Genomic DNA, 17,521 nt, shown 5'->3' with positions numbered 1-17,521 from the left:
TTTACTTGTATAATTCTAAAATATCTTTAATTCAGCATAATATCTTCAACATTTCTGTTGAAATATTCAATAATATCTAAGTTTTATCGCAGGGAATTAGGTTACAGTTAAATGGACCCTATTTTAGAGGTCTTTGCAATTCAATCAAATACGACGACTCCAAGTTATTAAATCTAAATGTATATCTATCCACTTCAATGATTTTCTTTCTTCTGTTTGCAATACTGATCAAACCAACCAGCAAACAGTCCGCAAAGAAAATGATTATTGTGTTTAGAATTTAAATTAACAAAGGCGAAACAATAATGCACCTCGTCGTGGCGAGTTGCCAGTGGATTATTACGCGCAAGACCAGTCAACTTTTGTGTATCCCGAAGAAATTTAAGTCATATATCCATATATACTAGGAATTTTAAACTAGCTACTCTCATGAAAGGCATTGTAAAACCCTGCAATGCATTAGCAGTGCTGATTAGAGCATAACAAGCCAGCGGTGCTTTTCGAACAACCAAACATTGCGTTTTTGGCTTCACCGTGCACCAGACTCTTTGTATTTCGGATATTTCTTTAGGAATCTTCAAACATGTCTCTGACATTAACTGTGACCGAGTGCTACAGCTATATCATCTCACTGAAGAAATATTTCAACAAATTCAAGATGGGATTTTAACTTTTATTGAATCGTTGGAATAAGGAATAATTAGTGATTTTCATTTTTGTTTGTGTGTGGGTTTTTTTCTATCTACGTAGATAATATACATATATTTTCTTAAAATTCTTGAGGAAGAAATTCGGCACCATGGGTAACGGACTGTGTGTGGAGACGGGCAGTTCCATGACGGTCTTTGACTGGTAAGTTACCACGGCCAGTGTATGATAATGTGTGAATGCACGGCATCTAACCGTCTTTTTGCACGGAACGCTAAAATTTCGTAAATTTTGAGTTTTTATTGGTTGACTTATCCAATTTGAATCACTGCTATACTTTTAAGCTGCGATTAACCACTGGATTGCATGTTTTGCACTTAACATTTTAATCCCATGTGGGGAATGAGAGGAAAAAATCACAAAACAAAGTATTTATTTTTATTGGCAAGCTTGATCTAAAAAAATAAGAGATGGTGTCTATATAACACACATGTGCTCTTAACTTGTTTATATTTCACTGCCCTGTTCAATTCAAGATTAAAGTGGAGACAGGCTTAACTTAACATCACATATATATTCTTTAAGTGTCGCTTTTAAGTGAAAGAAGCGAAGAAAAGAAATGAATTAGAGGAAACAATTGTAGAAACGTTAAGTACACCAATTCAAAAAGGCTATTCTTGTTTAAATTAGTAAAAGTATAGAGAGAGGTGATTATAAAGTTCGGAAAAAAGAGGAAAAGCTCCCAAAAATTAGGACCATAACAATGAAAACTTAATTATCTGAATGGAGTAAGTCATTGAGAAAGTGTACCCAGTAATTAGAGGTTCCGAACTGACAAGAGCTGCTAGACAACAAATCGATTATTACAGATAGTGTGTATTTTCCAAGCCAGGACGGTATATGCTTTCCAAAATTTCACCCACAGAATCCGTTATAGATAATCAAAAATCAAGACAAGACCGTAAATATAGCTATTTAATGCTTTTATGTAAATGAGAGGAAAGAGAGTAAAACTGCGACTTCTAGTCATGCCAGCAGTGATATAAGATTTACTCTCAGTTATGGGAAATCCAAATTTGAGACTTAACAGATTTCTCTGCAATGAATTTTAATTTTACTGATTATTAGTTTTCTTTTTAAATATGGAAACATTAAATTTAACACCAATGCATTGTCTTTGAAAAATTCACACAAAACACTGTTTAAATATGCAATTAAAAATGAACAACTTGTGTTCAAATGAAATTGGTACTAAAAAAAAGACAATAAATAACTTATTTTATTTCATCATTAATCTTATAAAACTTACATTTTTTTCATAAATGTAACCTTATATACAATTATGTAGCTTTAATTGAAAATAATGAATTGAAAATTCGGGTGTAAAAACAACAAAATAAATATTAATGGGAAAAAACTTTAAAAAATAAAGAAAAGCAACAAACATTTTATGGTCCAAATTCTTTTCATTGTTTGGTAAATAAATAGTGCAAGAAAACATTGAAGAAATTAACTCTAGCACATCAAAATCTTTATTTCCTTGACTCCATTGTTGAAAAATCCTTAGGTTCATAATGTTATCATCTATATTTCCGCGAATTTACGTTGGGTTTTCCTCAGTTGTTACAGGATGAAATTCTATATCTAACCTACATATTCCTACAATATTCAGTAAAAAAAAAGTTTATTATTCACCTGCAAATTTTACGCCGATTGAGTTTCTACAGCTTTAAGAGAAGGCAGACATTATCTTTTGGTTTTTTCTGTATGAAAAGTATGAAAAGTATCTGCATTATCATTATGTTCAGGTTGTAAGATAGATATAGTATGAACATTTCCCCATGTACCTGTACTCGATAAATGACCTGCTATGATGCTTTACTGTATAATGATCTTGTTAGATCAGTGACACAGAATAAAGAATCCTGGGTTCTCACGATCTTTGCAACAACTTAAAATAATAAACTTTTTTTTTACACTACCTATTAAGTTATAACTCCTTAGGTTTTAATTGATTACAAATATGCAGCTTTTTATTCTTTTCGAAGTCATGTAAAGGGGTATTAGCGAAGTGGACTGCTGTGTGGTAAAATAATAAACACTGATTAAAGAAGCCATGAACACACTTCATACTTTTGCTTTGAACAACATAAAAAAACAACTACATATCGTTAGAAGTACAACAGTGATAATTATAACGACTAAAACATGTCCAGATATTTTTTCTCTAGTTCCCCCACAATATATGAGAGTGTCCACGGACAGAGGGCTTTCAGATAATTATAAACCCATCATCAATCTGTAAACACCCACTAAAGCAATGCAGACAAGTCTCAGCCTGTTCCTATAACCTCCCGAAAAACATTGTCAGGTCACACCAGCGCCTTTATATTCAATAATATCAAATTTTATATTTTGTCTTTGAAAATTATCAGGACATTTAAATTTTCGGACAAAAAGATGGTATAGATTTCCCTTGACGTGTCTTTTTATATGACCTTAATATCCAAATCACTAAATGACTTTAAATATTTGCAAAGTTCTGTATATACATCAGTATATATTGCTTGTGAAATCTTCAATAAATAAGTTTCCCTTTTCCTCCTATAAACACAAATAAATGCTTTGCCAACAGTTTCACTAACTAGGTGTATATCACGCGAATAAGACTTGCTTAAATTTCTATGATGGATTTTGCAATAAATTTTTTTTTTAGAAAGGGAGTTGGGGATAAAAAATATAAAGTTAACACAGAAGACTGTTATATATAGTAGATACTGTGAAAGTTTACAAGTAGATAAGTTTGCTCATGTAGAGTAAATTATAAATTTTATTCCAAAGATCACCTAAAACTATTTATTAGAATCACTTTACAATTGCGACTTTAAAACATCTGTAGCTGTGTTTGAAAAAGTTTTTATTAAAAAAAAAGCAAGTATAAGAATTACATAATGAAAATCCAAATAAACTAATACATATATATATCTAAACAAAGTGTACGAAGGAGAGACTCAAATACATGTACATGAAAATAATACGTCTAGCAACGGCACGGTTTCAGGTTAAGAGCATAGGATATTCCAACAATGTAGGTATAGAAATTTTAAACAATTTATACAGGCTTTATTATTACTAAACACCCACATGTATGAAAAGTTTTCCTTTAAAGCCGTCCTTTTTCTTGTATTTCTCCTACAATCTATACTTTCATATCTAGTTTATTGAAAATTAATACAAAAACATGAAAACTGAAACCCTCCAGAAATGTTCTTTTAGATTTTCTGGTTAAATGTATTTCATGTATTTCTGATTGATTTACATTGTTTTATGGTTAATACAAGAAAAAACAGTGTTTAAACAGAAAAAAAAATCCTACTCCGATTGATGCTTCAAGTATTTTTTCTATATATTCTTATGATGAAAAAGATGAACATAATGAATAGTGATCGATCTAAAAAAAAAAAAAAAAAAACCCAACAAACAAATCTGCTTGAACGGGGCATAAAACACGGACACATGGACATTCAAGAGGTGGTATTTATATAAAGAAAAAAGATGGCTGTAAAAGGAAAATTTCGTGATAAATGTTTTTTAGCAAAGATAAATCCTGTTCAAACTATTTTACAGTTATTTGACATATTTTTGGCTACCCATGTCCTTAATAGAATAAAGAAAACGTCCACAATTATATATAAAGTGACACCATAAAACATGTTCATTGTACAGACAAAGCAGTTTTGACTTTTTTGACTTACGAGCTTTTTAAAAATAATGATTAATAATTAATTTAATTCGCTTTTATTGAGTGTTCTGTACAACTTTATTTTTAATATATTGAAGTACGGTCTTCACGGCCTGTTCGCCTGAATGTTACTATACAATAAAGATAAAAATTTAAAAGTAAAAAAATATTATTCATAGTTTAAAATAAAGAAACTTAGTGATGAGGTATACATACGACGATAAAATGTTCCAGTAGATAAATTGAGAGAGGCAAACATAGATAAAAGACAGGTACTCTCTTCGCGGTTTTCAAACTTTTGAAGCAGAATATCAACAAAAATCCATATCGTTTAAACTGTAGATTTGGACAAAGCAATACATGTATTTGAACATGTCCAAATCTTAGATTTATGGAATTTGCTTTAGGTTCGTGATTTATAAAGCATTTGTGTGACAACAGGATCAGAGAGACTATGGTAAAAGGTAGGCAGCAAATGCCACTTTAATATATCATTATTACCTTGCCAAAGCTATGGTATTTTTCTGGATCAAAACAACTTATAAACAATCACTAGACCCAAACTTATAAACAATTTATCTAACGTTTAGGGGTACACACCGATTGCCGTCCCTCTCCAAGGTCTTATCTCTGGATATTGGTATGTCTGTCCGTTAAATCAGGCGTGATCTTTGGCGGCATTGTTTTTGTTGGGGGGAAGGGGAGTTACGTTATTGCCTGTCCGTTAAATCGGGCATGATTTTGGCGCCATAGTTTCTATTCTCTGTGTCGTGAAGGGGAGTGGGGGTGGGTTTACATGATTGTCCGTGAAATCAGGTGTGATTTTTGGCGGCATTGTTTTTGTGATTTTGTTGTGATTGGGAGGTTTACGTTACTGGTTTGTTAAGTTAGATCTAGCTCTGGTATGTAGAGGCAGCTGTGGAGAGATGCTTTACAGTTATTCTTTGCCTTGAACAGCTGTCACAAATTCCCAGCAAAGCTAGAACAATTGCTAGGAATCACACAGATGTATTCAAGTAAAAAATTAGATAAACTCACCAAAATATTTTCGCAAATGAATTCAAGATGCATAAAACTTAGCACCGTCTTGGATATTTATTTTATTGTTGGTCTTAGATGTAAACGTCATATGAGTATCTATTTATAAAATAAGAAAGATTTTTCTTAACAAGACTTGCAAAACATGAAACTTTGTCTAATTTTTATACAAATGGTACATGGTCTACGAAGTACTAGTACGATTAGTTAAATAAGTAGGATCAAAAATATGTTTTCTTTATGAAATGTGAAGATATCGAACAGTAACCATGGTCAAAAGTCCATTTAAACAACACAAATTGTTAGAAGTGCAAACACTGACCTCTGAAAACAGAGACGGATCAGGTGCTTTAAAGGAGTGAGCATCCTCTGTCAACCGTAAACAATTCTGTGTGAAAATAATGGCTTAATAATTTGTATGAAATACGATCAATATTCCACCTAATGATAGACTGTATTTACAAACAAGGTCATTGCATCGACGATAAAATTTGCGAAATTTTGACGTAAAACGAAATTGCTAATATCCTTGTATCATTAATTTATCTGTGAGTAACATGCATCGTTTTAGATATTGTTCGTACCTAGAACATGCTCCTGTGTATTGAATCAACTGGGAGACATAAACTCCCATATTTAGGTAATGAGGTATATTGCTACATATAGATAGAAAAGTTGCAGTCATCACGTTTATCATAAAGTTTATTTGTTAGTGTGCCATCAGTGTCTTTCTAGTAAAACATCCAAGTATGAAACAATTTTTTTCAGACTCTGTGGTCTTTTTCATTATGGTTTTTTTTTTTAGCTCAATGGAATATATCGAATCAAAGTAGACATAAAAATAAATATTGTTGATTGATAAAACGTCGTCGATATATCTACATATGTAAGTGATGAATTGAAGGCCGCAGCAAGAGACTTCTTTTCATGTGGAAGTTTTTGAATAAAATCTGCTTCATACTAAATAATGATGGACACAGTTAGTATCCATGAGAATTCCAACAGATGTTGGATGACCTGGTCTCAAAGGATTAAAGAAAGATTCTCAATGAGAAACTCAAGCATCTTTTCACTATCAACCTTGGAGCACTTGTGTTTAGATCAGAATGTTTTAACAAAATAAGTTTGTAGATGTCCAACGACAAGATATGCAAATTTACATGTTCCACTTTTTTAAAGAAGCAGTTGTATTTGATGTTAGCGATCCTGGGGAATGGTATATAAAGCGTTGAAAAGTCATACGTTTTGATGCTATTGATTTTGATAAAATTTTGTGATTTCATATTTTCTACAAGAACCTTGGAGGGTTAAAGTATCTAAATCTTATTTAGCATTCTTGAATATGAGGATCTGGGGAAGACCGGCGACACACTTGATCGTGAGCCGGTATTGGTATTGCATGAAGCCAGGTGACCCAATTGAGCAGGAAAAATTGGATAGGCTCAAGTGGCTTCAACATGGCGTCCTTGGAGATTATAGTATTCGAAAATGGTTTATTCGAAGACAATAATCGGGATACTCTGGTGAAATGAACATGACTGATGATTGTATTAATGTACCCTAGTCCTTTTCTATGTAAGGTAACGTTAGAAATACTGTACATTCACTGGGTGGCCTGATCCTAAGCGCTTAGCCGGTTTACCGGGCCAAGTTCGGCTCGACCGAATTCTATTGGAATCAAGTATGCTAATTCACACCACTTCTCCTTCACTGCTTTCAATATTTTCTGGAAGGAGTAAAGATGCAATTTTTGTTATCGTTATTTATTTCATTAAAAAAATTAAGACATGGTTACTTTAAGAATGGGTTGGGCAAGAAGCACTTCTAAACTACAGTAAAACCATGGAGGTGTAAAGTATTGAGGTTTATGTTTTAAGTAAAGAAAAGAGTCGTTCAAAAACTAATCTATGAATCGAAACTAAGCTCGTAATAGTGAAAGTATTTTGAAGCCGCTTAATTCGAAGTTGCACAACATCTAAAACACCCGTGATTGAAATGACCTAATTTAACCACAATTATATTGAAATAACATAGCTACATTTAAGTCAATTTCAAAGGGCATAAAGTCTCCTGCATAATAGCCTTATATTCTACCTAATTTGGCTGTTAATCAGGTGTTTAAATGAAGGTTGGCACTCTCCAGGATTTTAAAATCAAAACCAATAGTTTCAATTCAATAAATCCTTATAGCTTTTCTCCTGGAATTTCAAAATGAACACAGACAAATATTTGTAATGAGAAAAAGGTTCCCTGACCCGCTTCCAAGGGCGAAAAGCAAGACTTTTCTGCGTGACAATTCTGTATAAAACGTTAAATATGCATGCACTTCGATACAAGTATCAAATATATCAAATATCATTTGCATAAGAGTGAAACTGTCTGAGTAGTTCAAGAGAAATAGCCAGAACTAAAAAAATTCAATAACGTATTGCAAGAATTTCATTCTATTACATCGTCTTTGCCTGATCATGGATTTTCTTTTAGATTTATACATTATTTTTCACCTTAAGTACTTGACAAACTTTTATAAGTTTTGTTTTATTAAAAGAAGGGATCTCTGTGTATTTTGGGAGCAAATCGCTTCAAGTATCCTGTAAGACCTTATATCATGAATGTGAACTATATCCGTATAAAAGACTGTAGACAAAGTGTAATTTCCTTTGAAGAAATTCCGCCAAACAACAGCAACCTAACACTTAAGAACAAATGAATTGACGTATCACAACTTTGCTGCTTTATAAGTGTACACATTTGATAGGTGGTCTGATTGTTTGACCGATAGGTAAACCAGATATGTGATAGGCTTGTATACATAGATAGACAATTTTTAGTTGATTTCCTCCCCCCAACCTTTTCCCAGAGTATTACCATTATTGTTTTCCGAACACTGTCCTTGTCATTGTGTTTGTTGTGGTGGCTTGACACTTCATGGAGGTATCTTGGTTCTGCCGATAAGGATATATCTGTATTTTGTCATATTTCTCTTTGGTTGCATGGAAAGAACCAATCAATATCTGGTAGAGAAATACTCACAATATGGGCACTTGAAATTGTTATCTTCCGGTAACAGGGTTGTTGCGCTGCATAAAGTCTAGGGGTTGGCTCTTTATCTATCGTTGATTATTTCGACCTTTTTCAGATTATAAAACAGCGATCTTTATCTTTTTGTTTGCTGTATTTTGTCGCCAGATTCATCTTCTTCGCCTGTCAAATCTTTTGTCTTGTACATCAATGTCAGTACAACGCTTCGAAGGTTGTCAGTTTTTAGACGACCGTTTTGGAAGTGTTTCTCGACTTGGTGGGACATATTTTATCCTAAGCCCCCAAAATAATACAACGTGCTAGCATGGATGTATGATTATTTTTACTAAGGATTATTCGCGGACTTACTTTCTTTATTATGTTCAATGCTAAGTGATTACGGCTACTTAATGTTCATAGGGTCATCAGGTAGGCAGCGCTTTCTTCTTTACATTTTGAAATATTATCGAGTTTACAAAATATTGACAAATTCAAAAATTGAACAAGATGTTTTTAAGTAAATAGTAAATTTTCAATACAATTCTTTACAACTCTATATTGAATGGCAATTTGCATGTAAACGTTAATATTGTAAACCATTTTATGCCAGGAATCACTAGACCCAAACAATCCCTAGTAGTGAATTTATGTATTGCCACCTCAAGGTAATCACGTCGAGTGCGGCCTCAGTTCCAGATAAACTGTATTGGTACCTCAAGTAAATCATGTCGACTGCGGCCTCAGTTCCAGATAAACTGTATTGAAACCTCAAGTAAATCATGTCGACTGCGGCCTCAGTTCTGGATAAATTTCTTGGTCGGAAGCCACCTCCTCCGCCCCCTCCAGATCCACCACCACCACCACCTCCCGATCCACAAGACCCAAACCAACCCAAGTATGGAGAATTGCAGAATTTCGTTTTGTTATTTTTTTCTTCTTAGTTTTTAGATTCTTTACTGAAGGTTTCCATTCTTCGTTGGTGTGGATTTTTTTTTACGATTTCAAGATATATTAAACCCTTTTATCATCTACAAGTAATTAGAGTAGTCTTCTTTTACTTTTTTCTTTGCTAATAACTATACTGATTTAAATTAACAAACAGAAGCAGTATTTCTTTAATTGTACATTGAATTATAATTTATATAATTAGAAGTACAGAGGGATTATAGGCCAAGTTCTAAACACTTAAAATATAACTGCACTTAAGTTTTTATATTTACTTTATATATACATGTATAATAGATATTTTATTCATGTGCGCTTGCAAACATTTTTAAGTCTTCAATATGAGTGCATCTTTAAAACCGCCCTATGACGTCATATAGCATTTAGAATATATGAGTTTATTAGTTTAGGAAATTCGACGCGCTCTCTGCAAGAGGGGGGCTTTCTTACGGATAAGCAAGATGATATTCTTAACATAATGACATTTAATGGCTCTGTCTTCAGCGTAAAGCTGTCGGAGGGAGTAAGAATTCAGAGCTTTCACATATCTTCTGCACTTAAATTTGGTAGAAACACAAAGCAGGTATTTTCGATGTTTGCATAAAGGAAGTGTACTATTGTATAACAGACTAATACGTCAAGATTTAATTTGCTTTCAATGCTTGCAGATGCCTACAGCTTTTCAATTAGATACAGTTGTTTTCTTCAGAAGCACAATAGCTTTTCAAGTAAAAACGATGGCTTGCATGTTCCAATTTACTTTAAAATGAATTTAATTTCGAGTGATCAAATATTTGCGTTGCTTACGTAATTTGAAATTAAAGCTTAATGTAAATTGAATATAATCTTATACTGTAAGACATCATTATCACTTTTTATATAAGCAAATTTTTCAAATAATTTAAAGAAAGAAAGGTGGATTTTTTTGTTATCGATACTCATTAATGAAATACCATGTAATAAATAAACAAAGCTGATGATAAATTTTAGCACTTTATAAGGAAAATTACATGTTTATCTTAATTTTTTAGGCTGGATCATGTTTTGGGTACAGTTCAAGCGCAAGTGGGACTACGTACTATCTACGACGACGATTTCATTGACAGACTCAACCATTACTATACGGTTATATTATTGATAATATTTACAGTCATAGTAAGTACGAACCAGTATGTAGGCGACCCCATAGAATGTTGGTGTCCGACAGAGTTTACGGAAAATCGCGTGGACTACACAAATTTCGTGTGCTGGGTCAGTAATACCTACTATATTCCAATGCAGAATCAAATTCCGGTGAATGTCGACCACCGCCGACAGAAAGAACTGACATATTATCAGTGGGTTCCAATCATTCTTCTTATCCTTGCTCTGCTTTTTAAGATTCCGAGGATGGTGTGGAAGGTTCTGTCGGCCTCCAGTGGTATCAGCATGGATAAGCTAGGAAATCTAGCAAAGGAAACACAGTACGTGTCCCCAGAGGACAGAGAGAAAAAGTTAAACCATATCGTGAAGTACATCGACCAGTGGCTGAGTGGTATACAACCTTTTCGAGCTGGTATGTGCGTTCGATTACGAGAGCGTGCGAGTAAAATTGCCTGCTGCTTCTGTGGTCGTCATTACGGAAATTACTTGGTCTCATGCGTTCTACTGATAAAAGTACTGTATCTGGTAAACGCTATATCACAATTGTATATGCTCAACGCTTTTCTCGGGACAGACTACAGTGTTTATGGTATCGAGGTTCTGACGTCACTATACAACGGGGAAGACTGGACATATTCTCCAAGATTTCCTCGCGTGACTTTATGCGATTTCGAAATCCGCCAAATGACAAACTTACAGCGATGGACAGTTCAATGCGTTCTGCCTATCAACCTCTTCAATGAGAAAATCTTTATCTTCCTTTGGTTTTGGCATGTCTTTCTAGCCTTCCTTAGTGCTTTTAGCTTAGTTGTAAGTGCTTATGCGTTCATGTTCCCGCAGCATCGGAAGTCGTACATCCGGAAGTACCTTCTTCTCAACAAACTGTACAAAACAGGCAAAGTGGGAAGCGAAAGAAGTAAGAAAGTCGCTCGTCGATTCGTGGACAATTACTTACGCCAAGATGGATGTTACGTGCTCCGTGTGTTCAGTAACAATGCTAATGACGTCATTACTTCTGAAATAATCAAATACCTCTATTTGAATTACATAAGAGAAAAAGAACATAAAGAAGTGGACAGCAATGGCTTGTTAGAAGAGAACCAAAAGTAGCTTTCAGGTTGAAGATTAATTAAATGTTGAAGGAGGTCCAAAAATAGACGTGTTAAATCTTGAAACATGCGTGTTGCCAAATACTTTTCTCATTACCAAAGACGAATATTTCCTAGCAAGCACTTTATTGATCAACCGTTGTCCGAGCTTGGCTCTTAGAGGTTGTGGTAGCACTGGGCGACCAAGATTTGGAAAAGAAGGAGTGTACAGGAAAAAAGCTAACTTGATGCAAATCAACGTCTTTCAGCGTTTTGATAACCAATGATACTGAAAATTTTATGAACATCACAACTTAACACAGAGGTGTTTAATAGAAATGATCTCTCCCACCCTATAATGCGTGTTTTGTGTTTTCTTGTTTGTTGTTTGTAACTCGTTAAACACTTTTTGTTTGCTTTGTGTTTTGTTTTTGTCAGGTCATTCCAAGTTTAACGGCACCCCTAATATTCTGTATCTGTGATAAACATTTTTGTAGATAAACTATTTATTTTGCAGGACGGCATAGATCCATTCTTCAAGCACTGTATGTACACTTTTTGACAATCACTAGTTTTCTAAAATCACATTAATTATGTCAAGTCATGGTACACAATGTTTATATTGCCTGAATATCAGTATTTTGTTTTTGATGGACATAAGAATTGTATTTTTTACTTAAGACCGTAACAATGTATTACTCACAGCCTCATTGGAAACATATTATTTTTAGGTGGGTGTACACCCACTTTTAAATATTCTGTAAATTGTGTTCGCACATTCAGAAACTTTTTTGTTCTTTTAACGATGATCCGTTCTTTGGCAGAGATTAGAGATTGGTCACAAAATCTGGTTAACCAGGCCTTGATCACGATAACTTTGGCACTCAGCTGTGTCTAAGGTGGCATTAAGTTGTCCCTAATAGGTTTTGTCTACCATTTTAATTTGTATTTTAAGATTTTGCAAGATAATTGGCAAGAAGATGAATTACATGAATTACCAAAGTGATATGTGGTAGATTTTGTACATTGTTTTATTAACTATTGTGATTTTGATGAGGAAAATGTTATAGAAAAGATCTATTACAGACCTTTAACATTATTTAGAGCTGTTCTATTGTTCTATTATATAATGTGGGTTTTTTTATCCTATGTAAATATTTTTATGACTGTTTATTTTGTATCAACTTCACATGCCAAAATTTTTGATTTGTATTCTAGCTGAAAAAAGGAAAAAAACTTTGAAATGCTTTTAACATTTTGATCATTCAGTTTTAGTTATTTTTCATTAGAAAATAGAAACCTTGCAGCAGATATTGCTTCATTAGCACAGTTTATTACTTACGCAACGTATCATTTACATAATTCTAATATATCGTGTTTGTCTTTAATGAATACAAGCGACATGGCTGTGTTTTCAAACTCAAACGAAAAAATGATGGTGAAGTTGTGTTATTTTTATACGAAAGAGAGAATATTAAACTTTTAAAAAATCTAAACTCTTTCTTGAATATCTTTTAGTGGAAAAAGAAATGATTAGCCAAAAGGATGAAAGAAGATAACACTTCCAGCAGGTTTTGTCTTCTTTTTTTTTTGAAAATTTAGCAGATTTTGTCTGCAGACTCTGTGTATCTATCGTGTTGAAAATGGCGTATACTATGGTTTATAGTATCAGAGAGCAGTTACAAAACGCTATTTTTGTGGTCTTTTCATGTTTTTTGTTTTTGTTTTTTGTTTTTTTTTTTTTTTTTTTTTTTTGGGGGGGGGGGGGCTGTGCACATGATTGGAACACAGACTTTAAGGTAATAATTGTGCAGTTGGAGCCATTTTCATAAACTTATAGGAGAACTACTCAAACTCAAAAATATCCCTGAAATAGCTTTCAATCTTCATAGCACTTAAAAACAAACTTTGATATAAATATACAAACAGATTGGAAAATAGGATCATTAAACGTATTTTTTAAAAAAGTAGTTTTTAACTCAGCGTGGGGTACTCGCTTGTTCAATGGGACCGAAACATTATACGAAAGACCTAATGAGGCGACTGGAAATGAATTAAATGCCATCTCATTGTTACGACATATCTAAATACTTGCCACAATTAAAAAGATAAGACAATTTAACCTCCTATCCGGGATAAAAGCAGTTGTCAGTCAACATGTCCTGCTGTCAGTTGCTGTACAGACATAATGTCATTGTCTTCAACAGCTGTTGAACCGAAGCCTGAAATGATTTCTTATTCGCCGTAGATCCATGGAGTTCATATTGCAAACACAGTATACATACCTATTCTATACGGTTTTCCAAACAGCCTATATATAGACAATAAAACTCTGATATTTAGTTCTGGAAGTTTTTCTTTCTTGTGTGTGTTTTGATATTTATATTTTTGAGGATAAACCATTGAGATACATGTAAATCTACTTAGAGTTTGACTTAAATGTTTCGTGTCATGTTCTTCCACGTTCACATTACACATATCAGACCTAAACGAGACCTTTTGGATTGATATATCCAAATGCCAAAGTATTTTTGACAACTTTTGAATGGTTTGAATATCTAAAAAATATTTAAAAGAGATATTTCCCCCTCTAGAAACAAAACAATGCTCTCTTGCATTTTATTTTAAAATAGGGTGATTTGATTCAGTTAAAGTTTGGATTAAACAAAGCTACCAGTTTTAACCAAATACGGTGTCTTTCTCCTTGGGAACATGTCTTTCTCAATGGGTAACATTCTTTTATAAATGACAAACGAATATTTGGCGCCAAACGGAGATACCATTATATATACTATCCAGAAATATGGACCTATTTGTTCAATCACGGACTTTAAAGCCATTTTAAACACACATACGATGTTCTTGAATACTTAAGTAAAACATTAATTTAAACTAGATCCTAAGTCAACAGTCAGTAGTTATTTGGTAATAAAAATAGGCTAGATTTCCTGCCCTCCAACGAGCGAGAGGTCAAGATCTTTCCTAAGAGATATATCTCTCTGTAGAGATTTGTGCCGTTTATGTCCTTATGTGCGCTTTTTTTAGTTGATGAACTGTTCCTGATTTCAAATGTTCATCCTGTCAATATCTTGAGAATATCTTTTAATAGGATACACCTATATAAAAAAATAAATGTCTATTCAAGTAAATTTCATGTTTTGTCCATTTATACAAGGGCAGAAACCTAATTTTAGACTGCAAATCAAACAGCGGGGGGTAGTTATTCAAGATCCTTCAGATTCTCTCAGTAATTATGGTCATGTTGATATCAAAGCAGATACTACTTTCAAAGTCAAAATTACAAAGATATTCATGTACACTTACATTGTACATGCATAATGGAGAAATATATCATTTTTCAGAATGCTACGCCTTATTAATTGAAATACTGAAAAAGTTTAAACTACAAAACTTGTTCAAGCTTTGAAAAAAAATGTATGTGATCAAATGCAAGTAACTGGAGTAAAAAGTCTAATTCTGGTGATCTACTGTAGACAGACATTTATTGATGTACAAGACTATCCCAGATGTTTTGTATTGACCTGTACATTAAATAAACATCATGTTGTTATGAAGCATCAATGTAGCGTTAATTCGCTGTGGTGCAAAGGTGCAATCCATGCTCACAACATGACTGTCAGTTTTCATAGCCGACCCGATGTCGACTCGTTCGGTCTGCAAAAATGTTTGCATACACAGAAAATAAAATCGAAAATGATATTTTTATGCTCACAAAACAAAATTCTAATTAAAAATAGAAAACTAACTTATGTTTAATCTACTGCAATGTGGCTAACTTCACATTGAAAAAGTGCAATTGACTATAGAAAGAATTAGTCAAGTATGAAAAATGTTCAAAATGTTATTGCTTGTAAAAGAAAATTTTGTATATTACTTCAAAGTATCTATGGTCTTGCAGGTTTATGGAAAGTGAAAATATCGGACAGAAACCATATTCAAAAGTCCAATGAAACAATACAAATTGTGAGCAGAGCCAACAAAGACCTTTGAAAACAGCAGAGGCGGGATCAACTGCCATGAAGGAGTAAGCATCCCCTTTCAACCGGACACAGCCGCCGTGTATTCCTTGTCCACAGTCAATTACTTATGAAAATAATGCTTTGAATTTGTATGAAGTACATTAGTCTACGTTCGACCTAACGATAGATTGTATTTGCAAGCAAGGTCATTGTGCCGACCATAGAATTACCAACATTTTGACTTTAAACGAGATTATAGATAACCTTGTATCATTAACTTATTTGTCAGTAGTCTGCCTCATTTTATAATTTTCTGGACTAAGAACATGTGATAAAGGTATGTTGCTAAATAGATATGGGAAGTTGAAGATAAAAAAATGAAGTCACCGTGTTTATCTTAAGGTTTAGTTGTTAGTTTACCAATCATTCTTAAGGTTTAGTTGTTAGTTTACCATCAATCGTTCTCTAAAAGATCCAGTACGAAGCAGCTGTGTCAGACTCCAAGATGTCTTTATTTTTGGCCCAATTAGATATATCAATATTGACAAAAAAAACTTGGCACATGAACTTATTTTTCCTAGTTAGCCAGAATCTGATAATTAAAAAAAATCCCCAGATTTAATTTGAAAAGGAGAATCTAGTGATACGGTCTGTAACTGTGCAATATTTTGATGATGAAATATATGGAGATAACGAACAGTATTTTCAAGCTCAAAAGCCCATTAAACAATACAAAATAGGAGTAGAGCAAACACGGGCCTCCAAAACATCAGAGGTGGGATCAAGTGCCATGGAGGAGTGAGCATCCCTTGCCGACCGGTCACACCCGCCGTGTGCTCATTGTCATGATCGGGAAATAACGGAAAAATCCATCGACAATTCAGTGTATAAATAATGGCCTAATGATATAATGTCATTACAGACGAGGTTCATGTTCATGAAAAAAAACTGTTTACTAAAATAGAATATAGTCCATTTTTATGTGCATGACGAGATACATGTACCTACATCCGTAATACGAGCGAGTTGGTAAACAATGATTTTATGAATATAATGTAATCGAAAGACCTAGGATATTCACAAGCGAAACTGTTTCTAAGACTAGGTAACTTGTGGATGATCATTCTTCTTGTGGGACCTGCTTTTAATCCTATTCATAACTGAAAAAAAAAAATATAAACAGTGTTGTCATCATGATCATGATTTGCTTTGCTTCAACTTTTGAGGTCCGTGTTTTCTCTGCTCCAAATTTGTATCGTTTCAATGGACTTTCGCGATCGAGCTTGAATATTGTTCGTTATCTTGATATTTCATTGAAATATACCATTTTTGAAAAATTAAAAGGCAGTTTGACGGCTTCTGATGTTTTCAATAGAATCAGAAGAAAGCGAGCGTATGAGCAGAACACAACTTACGTAAATAGGCACAGGTATCAAGAGAATACATCACCTTTTTGTGACCTCAAATTAGTGATCATTTCATATTTTATCTATTCAATAGAAAGGTTTCACGAATTATCTTTGAGTACTATTCCATAATAAAAATTCATAAAATCTTTGTTTGCAATATACTTGCGTAATGATAATTTTTATATCGATGGATATATTCTAGAGTTGAACATATAATAAGAAAAAGCAATGTGGAAAATTATGATAGCACTTATGATTTAAAGTCATCAGTCTCTCTTATCTTTCTCACTTTACGTAATAATAGTTTTAATTAAAAGAAAAAAAATATGTTTATGTAATTAAAATAAGACTTCCTATTTCTATATATACTTGTAATTTAGGAATCTTCACAAAAACTAAGCCCATAATATTACATTTTTAATCATTAGTTAATTGCTATAATATTTTTGTCATATATTTGCTAATTTGTTTCCTTGTTTGGGATAGACATCGTTACTTATAGAGTTT

At 33.2% G+C, this 17,521-nt stretch overlaps 1 protein-coding gene across 2 annotated transcripts; it reads left to right on the top strand.

Annotated features, from left to right (window-relative positions):
• The first annotated feature begins 213 nt into the window (after positions 1–213).
• LOC133174245 (innexin unc-9-like) lies at positions 214–13,090 on the top strand. Of its 2 annotated transcripts, none has more exons than XM_061309326.1 (2): positions 214–852; positions 10,426–13,090. In XM_061309326.1, the coding sequence occupies exons 1-2, from the start codon at positions 800–802 to the stop codon at positions 11,645–11,647; spliced, it is 1,275 nt and encodes a 424-aa protein (XP_061165310.1). In that variant the 5' UTR covers positions 214–799; the 3' UTR covers positions 11,648–13,090. The 2 variants fall into 2 exon arrangements, with proteins under 2 accessions (XP_061165310.1, XP_061165309.1); XM_061309325.1 differs by lacking the exon at positions 214–852 and adding an exon at positions 9,158–9,344.
• The last annotated feature ends 4,431 nt before the right edge of the window (positions 13,091–17,521 follow it).

Source organism: Saccostrea echinata, unplaced genomic scaffold (assembly GCF_033153115.1).
Source record: "Saccostrea echinata isolate AGI-Se365-2 ecotype Australia unplaced genomic scaffold, CSIRO_AGI_Sech_v1 ptg000057l, whole genome shotgun sequence".
NCBI lineage: Eukaryota > Metazoa > Mollusca > Bivalvia > Ostreida > Ostreidae > Saccostrea > Saccostrea echinata.
The sequence above is the reverse complement of the archived record's forward strand: the minus strand, read 5'-3'. Positions and strand labels throughout refer to the sequence as shown.